Source organism: Myotis brandtii, unplaced genomic scaffold (assembly GCF_000412655.1).
Source record: "Myotis brandtii unplaced genomic scaffold, ASM41265v1 scaffold3686, whole genome shotgun sequence".
Lineage (NCBI taxonomy): Eukaryota > Metazoa > Chordata > Mammalia > Chiroptera > Vespertilionidae > Myotis > Myotis brandtii.
In genome coordinates this window covers 102,713-114,293 of record NW_005364160.1, presented here as the reverse complement: position 1 = coordinate 114,293, position 11,581 = coordinate 102,713, and the positions used below count along the sequence as shown (strand labels likewise).

The window sequence follows — 11,581 nt, the reverse complement described above, 5'->3', positions numbered from 1 at the left end:
TCCAATCGGAAGAGCGTATGAGAAGTGACTTCCGGCACCATCCCGGAAACGGGAGTGCGGTTACCAGAGCAACGGGCAGGCTAGGCCCTTGAGGGCTGGCGCGTTTAAGTGGGCTGGGCGCTGGGAGGGTCTGGAGGGTGCTGGGTCTGTGGAGTGGCTGGCCGCTGGATTGAGGATCCCCCGACTTTGACGTAGCCCCACCCACGAGAAAGTGCATAATAATACCGAATGCCTCGGTGGTCGTTGAGAAAACTGACTGAAAAAGATGAATTACTTTCGCGAGGTAACAGGCCTTTGCTCCTGCTTCCCTCAGCTTCTAGTGGTCTGTCTCCATTTGCTCTGTCCTAGAACTAGCCAGCTCCTCCGGTGGCAGAGCTTTCCTGCAAACCCCCAAATAACTGGCCCTTTTCTTATGAAAAATTTCAAACATACGGCAAAATTGAAAGAATGAACACCTGTTCTAGATTCCACCATTAACATTTTACTATACTTGGTTTATCACATATCGGTCTATAAATCCCTCAGCTCAAAGTATGTTTTAATGCATAAATTGCAGACGTAAGTAAATATTTCAGCATGCTTATCATTAGAGTTCAATATTTGTTTATATTTTTCTTTTAGTGTAAAAGTTACAGACAATGAAATGCACAACTATGAAGGGAAAAGTCACTGAGTCCAACAAATACTATTCACCTGTGTACCCAAACTCTAAGATACAGAACATTCCTAAAGCCTGAGAAAGTCAGCCAACGCCCCTTGCCAATCATTTCTCACCCTCCCCACCTCGAGACAACCTCTGTTCTGATTTTTCTTCATAGAATAAGTTAATCTGTTGCAGAGCTTCATATAAATTAGAAATAATTAGTATGTATACTTTTTTGTGTAAGGCTTCTTTCATGGCAAGAATATTTTTGAGGCCTAGCTGGTTTGGCTCAGTAGATAGAGCATCAGCTTGCAGACTGAAGGGTCCCCAGTTCGATTCAGGTCAAGGGCACATGCTTGGGTTGCGGGCTCCATCCCCAGTAGAGGGTGTGCAGGAGGCAACCGATCAATGATTCTCTCTCATCATTGATGTTTCTCTCTCTTCTCCTTTCCTCTCTGAAATAAATAAATAAATAAATAAATAAATAAAAATAAATATATATAGTGTCCTTGAAATCATGTTTTTATATCAGCAGTTTCTTTTTATTGCTGTATAGTATTGCATTATATGAATACTACAGGCCCAGTGCACGAATTTGTGTACCAGTGGGGTCCCTTGGCCTGGCCTGTAGGATCGGGCAGAAACCAGTTCTCAGACATCCCCTGAGGGGTCCTGGATTGTGAGAGGGTACAGGCCAGGCAGAGGGACCCCACCAGTGCACAATCAGGGCTGGGGAGGGACGCGGGAGGTTGGCCAGCTGGGGAGGGACCATGGGAGGGCTCCAGGGCATGCCCTGCCCATCTCACTCAGTCCTGATCAGCTGGACCCCAGCAGCAAGCTAACTTACCGGTTGGAGTGTCTGCCCCCTGGTGGTCAGTGCACATCATAGCGAGTGGTTGAGGGCCTTAGCATATCATTAGCATATTACACTTTGGTTGAACAGAGGACCAGACACTTAGCATATTAGGCTTTTATTATATAGGATACCATAGTTTATCCATTCTCCTGTTGATGGACACCTGAGCTCTTTCAAGTTTGTAGTTATTATGAACTAGACCACTGTGCAATTTACTTTGTAGACACGTTTATCATTTACCTTGGGTAAATTTTTAGTAGTAAAGTATAGGTTAGGTGTATGTTTAATTTATTTTTTCTTGCCAGTTTGTTCTTGGGCAACAGATCTATTCAAACTTTCTGCCAAATCACACAGTTATAAACACCAAGTCATATTAGTTTAGAACTAGAAAAGACATTAAAGATGACGAATACTCGATTATCCAGCTAAGGAAATTAAGTTAAGAGTGAGTAAGTGAGCCCTGGCTGAGTAGCTCAGGTGGTTAGAGTGTTGACTCAATATGCCAAGTTTGGGGGTTTAATCCCCTGTCAGGTCACATACAAGAAGCAACCAATGAATGCATAAATAAGTGGACCAACAAATTGATGTTTCTCTCTCCCTCCCAAACCCCCTTCTGTTTCTCTCTCCCCCATGCTTCCCTCCCTCCCTTCCTCTACTAAAATCAGTCAATCAAATAAAAATTAAAGAGAGGGTAGTGAAATGGCATGACCACAGTCAACATACAGCTGGCTGTCGGTCCTGGCAGAGTAAAGTCAGGTCTCCAACTCCTCTCTCTTGCTGTCCCTGCCTCTTTACAGAGAATCTCTCCCAAGTGAAAGACTAATGTGCATTCAGCTGAAATGAATCTTGTAGCAAAATTTTCAGAATCCTTTGCAACCTTTTATTAAAATTCAAATAAATCAGGATCCCTGGGTTTATTTTCTTCTGCTTGGGGTGTATCTCCAATAGCACACAGGAGTTAAGCCAACAGGCTCTGACTGCCGTAACCAAGGGAAATGGGAGGATCTGGGAATCATTTTGTTTTCAAGATGTTTCCAGGAGGAGCATGTTGGGCGGACATTCTCTGGCCCAGGAAGCTCGGTACCAACTTCCTTTGCTTGTCCTGAGTACCAGAAAAAGCTCGACTGCTTGTTGCATCAAAAGATAAGGTTTTGAATCTGATTCTAAATCACAAATATTATACAGTGTTTATTGAAAATATGGCAATTTGTACTAGAAAATTGTAGGAAAAATATCTTTGCTCTTGTTGGAACTTCAAATATAGCAACTAGTATTTTCTTTTTTTTTTAATTTCACAGTTTATTTTTTTTTCTTTTTTATTCAATTTATTAGGGTGATGCTGGTTAACAAAATTATACAGGTTTCAGGTGCACAATTCCACAAATCATCTGTACACTGTATTGTGTGTTCATCATCCCAAGTCTTTTTGTTTAATTTTATAAGGAACTGCCAGACCTTCCCCCAAAACGTATCATTTTATACTTGTACCAACAATGTATGAGTTTCTGGTCAACATTCGTTCTTAATTTTTTTTTCTTTCCATTTTAGCCATGTGGGAATGTATGTAGTGGTATTTCATTATGGTTTTAATTTGCATTTCCCTGGTACCTAATGATGTTGAGCATCTTCTCACGTGTTTATTGACCATTCATGTATTTTCTTTAGTGATAGGTCTATTAAAATGTTTTTGCACCCTCCCCTCTTGTTTACTGGCTGGTTTGCCTTTTTATTGTTGACTTGTAGGGGTTCCCGTGTTAATTCCTGCTTTAGGTTTTCCAGCTGCCCTATGGGGAACACATTCACGAAGAATTTTGAATATGGTCTCTTAGTAAAATTCACAACCATTACTTCAGTGAAGAGCCAAATTTGGTGTCAGGCAGGTCTGCCAAGATATACCCCAACCAACTAGAGAGGACATGTCAAAAAGGTGTCATTATCTCATTATGATGTTACTCTACTTCCATCCAGTATTCCTGTCCTAGACATGGTCTAGAAGGCCATGAGTTTAGATGTCAGACAAATCTGGGTTCAAATCTCCCACCAGCCTTTTAATCCATATGAGCATGAGCAACCTGAGTGTCTCTTTTCCTCCTCTATAAAATGGATAAATCTACTTTCAGGGTTGTTGTAAGGATTAAAAGTATGTACATGGAGGATCTGGAATGTAGTAATTGCTTAATAACGTTTAATCAAACACTCTTTGAGGTAGATACTATTACTAGTATATCCAGTTCAGAGGTGGGAAAACTGAGAAAATTGTTTTAAGGTCACAGAGAGGGATGGAGCCAGGACTAGAGGCTACACTATCAATCTCAAAATTAAATTTTTTTAAAAAGTGGCTGCCATCACTATGATTAGGATTTTGTTTTTCTATGCTTTCTTTCCTTTTGAAATTGCCCGTCCCCATCATTCAAGACCCAGCTATCCCCAGAGAAGACTTGCCTTCGCCCTCTCTAGTGTGCTACAGTCCTCTGTGCACTTCTGCTATAGCCCACATTACATTCCCATTATCCTTGGCCATGCCTGCTCCTGGAAGAACTCTTGGTTGCCTTGGTATTTCTGTTGCCTAAGCAAGGAGGCTAATATATAGTAGGTGCTTGGTAATGTTGAATGAACACACAAGACAACATCATAGCACAGTTCCATGTTGCCTCACACTGCCATGCTGTTCATAGTATCAAGTTCCGTGCACTCCTGGGGACTGCTATGGTGAGCCTTCTAGGGAATCTTCCCCTGCATTGTGGTCTCTCCTATTTGCTCCACACACAGGACTCTATAGAATGAGTTTGTCTTCTTTCCTCCTTTCCAAGCTATGATTAGTTTATACAGAAGCCACACTGTGGCTGAGAGACTAAAAGCTGGGCTGTTTGCTTCGGAATTGGCTCCAAATCATCCTCCCATCTCCAAGGGCACTGTGTGGCCTGAAGCCAGCTGGAGATGCTGGCTCGGAAGGCCAGCCAAGCCCCTGTGGTTTGGCAGAAGAAGAGGTCATTGTCCAACCAGGAAGTGGTCCTGGGGTCTCAGCTGACCCTAGACTTTTCCAGGCAGGGCTGAGATTCACAACAGCTGAATGAAGGCTCCCCATTGGTTCACAAACAATTCTACCTCTCCAGAGGGCTGTATATAGACCCCTCTCCCCAGGCAAACTCCTGTTCAAGCCCCACAGATCCTGGCATCACATCCTGGGGTACTAAGAGGTTTGTTAATATACTGACAGCAACCAAGATAGTCTAGCTTCTCATCACTCACCTTGGAGGGAAGTGGGGTGATCCCAGGAGCTGAGAACCCCTGCATAGCAAAGCTGCAGAGCTTATGGGCTGCAGCTCAGGAGAATGCATAGCCACAGTCAGACAGGAGGTTGAGCTTTGCTGCTCCAAAGGAAGGGAGAAGCCACAAGAGGACAGAGGCCATGTGTACAGCATAGTCATAAGCAACCAAAAAGAACTACACAATTTAACATACTGGGCCCTAACCCAACTTAGTGGATGATCTCAACTTGGACACAGAGGCTTTTAGACAAAAGAAATACAAAACTCCCACAAGTTTCTCCCTAGAACTAGGAAAAGCACATAAGAACTGTCACTTACAATGGTCTCCTGCAGGGGTGAAAGCAGGATGGAACTATGGGAAGACTGCAGCCCTGTCACTCAGCCTAGGTGACACAAAGAGCTTTGGGATTTAGGCTAAAGGTCACCGATCCATGGTTAGTGTTTGATGTATGAATAAAGGGTGGAATGATTTGCTTTTTCTAATGTGAGAAAAGACTTCATGTTCCTTAAGGCTGGATCCTATAACCCCTTCTTTCATTCCCACACTCTCTCTGGGCAAGCTCATGGGCATCCATGGCTTCACTTACCACCTATGCATTGATAACCCCTGTATTTATCTTTCCAGCCGAATGCTCTCAACCAAATCCTACACTCATGGGTCCAACTCTCTACTTAACATGACCCCTTTGATGTCTCAAAAACACCTCAAACTCATCATGTCCAAAACCAAATTTATGACCTTCTTCCCACACCTGGTTCTTTCCTAAACTCGCCATCTGGGTGAAGCACCCTGTTGTACAAGACAGAAACAATGGTGGCACCCTGGGCCCCTTCCTCTCTCACACCCACCTATTAAATCTTTTGGAATTTGCCTCCTAAATATCTCTTCATTCCTTCCGCTTTTCTACCTCCCACCACCCTCACCCTAGTCCATTACCTCTTATCTCATTGGTTGCAATCATCTTCTGGTTTCCAGACATCCACTTTGGTCCTCTCCCATCAGTACTCCATAAGGAGCCCTTCTAGCCATTCTTCCCCTAGTTTACTCCTACTCATCTTTCAGATCTCAGCTCAAATGCCACTTCCTCAAGGGAAACACCTAGTGGCCTCTCTGAATAGGTTATTAACTCCTGTCTAGAACCCAAGTTGCAATTTTACACTTGGACTCCTCGAAACTCTAAACTCTGTAACAGCAGGACTGTGTCTTTTTTTTTTTTTTTAGATTGGGCTTCATTCTTTTTTTTTAAAATATATTTTATTGATTTTTTTTTACAGAGAGGAAGGGAGAGGGATAGAGCGTTAGAAACATTGATCAGCTGCCTCTTGCACACCTGCTAATGGGGATGTGCTCATTTTACACTTGGACTCCTCGAAACTCTAAACTCTGTAACAGCAGGACTGTGTCTTTTTTTTTTTTTTTAGATTGGGCTTCATTCTTTTTTTTTAAAATATATTTTATTGATTTTTTTTTACAGAGAGGAAGGGAGAGGGATAGAGCGTTAGAAACATTGATCAGCTGCCTCTTGCACACCTGCTACTGGGGATGTGCTTGCAACCAAGGTACATGCCTCGACCAGAATCGAACCTGGGACCCTTCAGTCCACAGGCCGACGCTCTATCCACTGAGCCAAACCGGTTAGGGCAGGACTGTGTCTTTTTGCCACTACATTCCTAAGGCCCATGCTCAATGTCTTGCACATGTTCCACACTGACATCTAATATTTACTGAACGAGTGTCATTTGTTTATACCCAGTTAAGCTTATCATCACCACAATCGTCTGGGCCACAGTTATGTCATGCATGGATTATTGTGTTGTTATATGTCTCTCTTGACCCTGTTCTCCTCCAATATATTTTCTATACTGCAGCCAGAATATCCTTTTAACAAGCAAATTTTACCACTCGTATCATTTCATTACTCCCAATAGAGTTCAAATTCATTAACGTGGCCTCTAACATGTAAACTGCTAGTTACCTATCCAAAGACTGCTGTCCTCTTGTTTCTTAGTAATATAACCCTGATTTTATCAAGATACCAGTGTGCCCTACTAAAGAACTATCCCAGCCTTCCCAGTAACCAGCGAGCTTCTGAGAGGTTTGAGGGGTAGAAAAGCAATCAGATGCATTGGTAATCTAGTGACTTGAAAGGGTAATTGTCCTTCCAATGGTCAGAATTTCCTTTCTTCTAGACAGTGCCATGTCCCTATGCCTGTACAATGTCCATACATAAAGCATTTCTCATGTTAGCAAGTGCTGGCCAATGAGATCAAAATGAATAGAACTTCCAAAAATGCTTCTTGATGTGGGACTGGACTGCTGGGTGTGCTTTGCCCCTCTCCAATTTCTCCTCTTGCTTTCTGCCAGTTTCAAGGATATGATGGTGGGGCTTCAACAGTCATCCTAGACATGAAGTATCAATGAGAATTCGAGCCACATGCCTGGGATGGCTGAGCAAAAGAGCTAAACAGGTCCCTGGTGCCCACTAAGGAACGGTCAGATAGCCCTGTACTTTGGACTTAAGATGAGGACATAAATCTGTATCTTAAGCTACAGATATTTTCCTAGCAGTCAAACTGAAACTGGATACAGGCTTCTGAGCATTTTATGACTGGATCATTGTCAATCTTACCTCTCCCTTCACCTCCTCCTCAAGTTCAACAGTTCAGGCAAGCTGAATGTTTTCCAGTTCCTCACAGCGATTTCCCTCCATTTAGAGTCTTCCCAAGCTGCTCTTTCTGCCTGGAATACAGCCCCCAACTAGCTAACTCCTACTCACCCTTTGGATTTCGGCTTCAAAATCAGCTCTTCAACAACCATACAAGCCAGGTAAGATGCCCGTTTTCTGATACCAGAGTACTTCCTTGTCATGCTACTTATTGCACTGTGAACTCTGGTATTTACTTTATCTCCTCCTCTAGAAACAGCAAACCCCATGGAGACAGGGATACAGCCTGTCTTATTCAAAACTGTATTCTAAATGCCCAGCACAGGTGTGCAATAAATATTTCTAGAATAAATGAAACAAATGAGTGAGGGGGATATGGTGTTGGTTACAGAGCTAAACAAATACACTGGATTTGACACCGTTGCAATGTGAAAAATGAAGTGGAATGGTTGGTATGTTATCATTTGTTTATTATTTATACCATGCCCTATTCAAAAAAAGGACATAAGGAAGCAGGATGGCTGGAGTACCACCTCACTTGAGTGCTGAAGAGTTCATGTCCATTTAGAGACAGTGGTGTAGGAGACTCTGTTAGAAGACTGCCAGGGTAGTTTGGGGGAGGAGTGCTAAGAAAAGCAGTGGCATCTTGTCCCACCTCATTTCCATCTCGTTGCTTGCAAGCTCTACCTCAGGAGTAAGCCAAGCACTAGTGGGAACGTTGCAGCAGGAAAAGGTTAGCAGTAAAACAAACGCCCAAGGAGAGACACCATCCCACCTTCCTTTCCTCCCTCTGGTGCCTACTACAAGTAGAGTCTGGTTTTCCCGGAAGAGCTCTGGCTGGGCCTAGGGTCTCAGGTGGAGAATAGCCAGCTCAGTCAGTCCATAGGTCGGGGCCCACTGCTAGCTGGAGGCTCCAGGCTCTGCCCCTCCCTCATCCCCATCCTCCTCGTCAGACTGTGCCAAGGGAGTGTCTGCTCCGCCGACACTGGGATTTGGGCTGTGCAGGTTGGTGGAGGAGTCAGAAGACGAGGAGGAAGTACGGGATGTGGTCCTGTCTGGCATGTGCATCGGCAGGCGCAGCTCCTCTGGATGGTCGTCCACCCCTGTCCAGAGACAAGAGCTGGTCAGGGCCACAAACAGGGCTTCGAGGACTCTCAGGGATGATCTGCTCAGGAGAGACTGAAGCCGGGACAGGGACTTGTCCAAAGTCACTTAGCCAGTCCAGTGAAGAGCCAGGTCTCCTGACTCCCACCTCCTTCTACTTCTGGGATCACATCTGGGCTCTAGAGTCAAGTCAATCAATTCAAGATTTCAAGTTCTACCTATGTCACTTACTTACTTAGTGTCTTTGGGAAAGTCACCTTTCCTCTCAAGGACTCTGCTCCTTCTCTGTACAAAAAGGGATTCCTCCATTCCAGAAGAGTTTTGAGGATGAAATATAATAATGCTTATAAAATGTCTGGCACATAGTAATAGGCTAGCAATTAATAGCAGCAATTAATAAGTTAAGTGTATGGGCTCAGAAAGCCATTGGAGTCAGAAAGCCATGGTCTGGACCCAGCTTTTCTACTTTCTGACTATGTGACAACTTCTCTGAGTCTAATATCCTTCTTTATAAAATGGAGATAATACTACCTACCTAATAGGACTTTTGTGAGGATTGAGATAATATATGTAGAGCATTTTAACACAGTATTAGAAACTTAATAAAGTGCTCAATAAATACTATATTATTAGGATGACCTAAAACTGCTTAAGTTCTCTAATGTAAAAATTCCATTTTTACATAATTTTAATTATATTAATTTTACAAATATAAAATCAACAAGGCTAAGTGGGGGTTGGGCATTCCTAGAATTCTGGATTGGGGATCTGTAACACAGTTGCCCTTCTGGTCAACTTCCCTAAAATCAGAACAGACAACTGTTTCATTGGTGGAAACGCCCCTTCCAGCCCCTACGGGTATACTTCCCCAGTCTTGTCCCTACACTTCAGAGCCCCAACATCCGGTTCTGGCTAACTGGTGCCCAAGTCTCAGCACAGTAGCATACCAGATGTCTGGGGCGTTGATGGAGGATCTTCACAAGGCAAGAACACGTCTGCTCCGTCCTGGTCCCCAAGGTCAATAAGTTCCACTTGCTCCAGTGTGTCCACATTCACTTCCATGGATGAGATACTACCTATGGGGGCTGCAGATCAAAAAGAGGACAAGTCAGGAGGACCCAGGCTGGAGCCAAGAGGATGGTCAGAGATATCTGTCAGGTCCAGAGACAGAAGTTCAGAGGGCCACGAAAATAAGAGGGGAGGGGCCCCCAGGATTCTGGATCTATAAGACTTGCTCCCTATTCCAGCCCTCTCCCAGGACTTACGTCTCTGTGCCTCGAGATGGAAGTGGGACAGGGGGAAGACAAACTCTGTCTCTGGCTGTAAAATGTCCTCAAAGAATTTCTGCCGCTCCCGCAAGCGGAGCTGCTGGCGCTCCAGGGACGCCCGAGGATTTGGGTCCATGTCAGCTCCTGGAGGTAGAAGACGAAGCTATGGAATTGAGAGACAATGCAGTGGGGTCTTGAGTTTGGGGAGTCCCACTGCAGCCAGCAGCCAGCAGAGGGGCCTCTGGTTCCAGCCCGGACACCTCTGGCTGTGGCTTCCTCCTTCCCTTTCCCTAAAGCAAAGTCCATTACCACAAACTTCAAGCCTCATACAAAGGCGGGGCTGACCTAGCTCCACAAAGGGGATGCCAGTTCCAGGCACGGCCAGAGAGGCTCCTCTGTGTTCAGGAGATGGACAGGGCCAATGGCCAAGTCTCAGAATCATGCCATCCCCAAATAGGGGAGGCATTTTATCCACTCATGCCTCCACCTGCCTGTCCGCCGAGGCCAGGGAAGAGGATATGACAGAGATCTCAGGATGGAAGGTCCTCTTCCTCTAGTGGTGTGGTTCCTGCCCATTCTTCAAAACCCAGACTAAAGTTAAAGTGCCCTCTCCCCTCCTCTCCCTCGCTCTACACTCACATACCCCATCACCTCCACTTCCATTCCCTCCCTACCCTGCTCTGAAGTCAAAGACCTGACTTCCAGACTTGGCTCTTTGCCTAAGGTCATCATCTTTCTAGCCTCAGTCCCCCCACTGAAAATGGCATAATCATCCTACCTGCCTCAGACACGAGGCACTGCTTGCGAGGGTGCTCTGTAAAATGTAAAGCTGTCTCTGCACTCCCACAGCTCTCATTTGCACTGATGTCTCCACTGACACATCTCACTGTAATCTTCCCACTAGTCAGTGAGTAGCAATTGGAAGGGCAGGTCCTGGGTCCAATTCAGACCAAGCCCCCAGTGCTGAGAGCTTTCCGGAACACCAGAGCTCTGGGCCAGCCCAGGCCCTGTGCATTCGCTCAATCTCCTTCCAGGCATTCGGCTCAGAGCCCATCGCCAGAGGCAAGGGAGTAGTATCTAACCTGAGGACCAGATCATCCCCCTCCGCAGACAACCTCCCCCACCTCGTTTGTATTCAAGCATATTCAAGACCCTGGTCAGCTCAACAAGCGCTGGGATGGCCGAGAGGGACCCAAACCCAGTGGACCCGGCAGGGCCAAGGAAGTGTGGGGAGACCTTGTGGCCGCGGGCTGGGCTGGGCTGGCCGTGGAGGAGGAAGGCGCTGACGCTGATTCCTGGGAAAGGCTTAGATCTGCGGCCCAGGTCACAACGCTAAAAATACCCGGGCCCCTGAGGCTGACTGCTTTAGCAGCGGTTGGGGGAGGGCAAGTCAGAGGGTAGGAAGTGACAGGGACCAGGGGCTCCGGGCGCCCCCTCTTCCCCCTTCCCCCAACCCCATCAATCTCACAAGACTGAAGGAGCTGCCCGCCCGGGGCCCCCGCAGAGCCGAGTGCTGGAGAGAAGAAGGGAGTTGTTTACCCCACTAAAGGTGCTGGGAGAGGGGTGAAGAGATTTGGGGGCAGGAGGCTGCCAGGGGCCCGGCTGGGGACCAGCGAAAAGGAGAGCGCCCTCCTGGCCCCACCCGCACTGTAGTCAGAGAGAGCAAAAGAATTCCCTAAAAAGGGACGTGCCTGTCCGCCGGGGAAGGGAGGGGAGGTGACGGAGGCCCCCCTCCCCGGGCCGGGCCGCCCGGGCCCGCCTCCTCCCACCACACA

General features: G+C 46.0%; 2 protein-coding genes across 5 annotated transcripts in view; both read right to left on the bottom strand.

The window, feature by feature from the left end:
* Window positions 1-7,883: 7,883 nt before the first annotated feature.
* DBNDD2 (dysbindin (dystrobrevin binding protein 1) domain containing 2) overlaps window positions 7,884-11,581 on the bottom strand; it is a 27,732-nt gene continuing 24,034 nt past the window's right edge. For 3 of the 4 annotated variants that reach the window (XM_014544531.1, XM_014544534.1, XM_014544533.1), the window contains exons 2-4: window positions 9,804-9,950; window positions 9,486-9,623; window positions 7,884-8,537 (exon numbers count right to left, since the gene is read on the bottom strand). In XM_014544531.1, the coding sequence (XP_014400017.1) occupies window positions 8,335-8,537; window positions 9,486-9,623; window positions 9,804-9,942 (480 nt within the window). In that variant the 5' untranslated portion in view covers window positions 9,943-9,950 and the 3' untranslated portion in view covers window positions 7,884-8,334. Of the gene's footprint in view, window positions 8,538-9,485; window positions 9,624-9,803; window positions 9,970-11,581 lie in introns of all 4 variants that reach the window. The other variant, XM_014544535.1, reaches the window with a different exon arrangement.
* The window catches only part of SYS1 (Sys1 golgi trafficking protein), a 25,926-nt gene continuing 24,212 nt past the window's right edge, over window positions 9,868-11,581 (bottom strand). Inside the window, exon 3 of the mRNA XM_014544537.1 lies at window positions 9,868-9,950. Within this exon, the coding sequence (XP_014400023.1) occupies window positions 9,944-9,950 (7 nt within the window). The 3' untranslated portion in view covers window positions 9,868-9,943. The remainder of the gene's footprint in view (window positions 9,951-11,581) is intronic.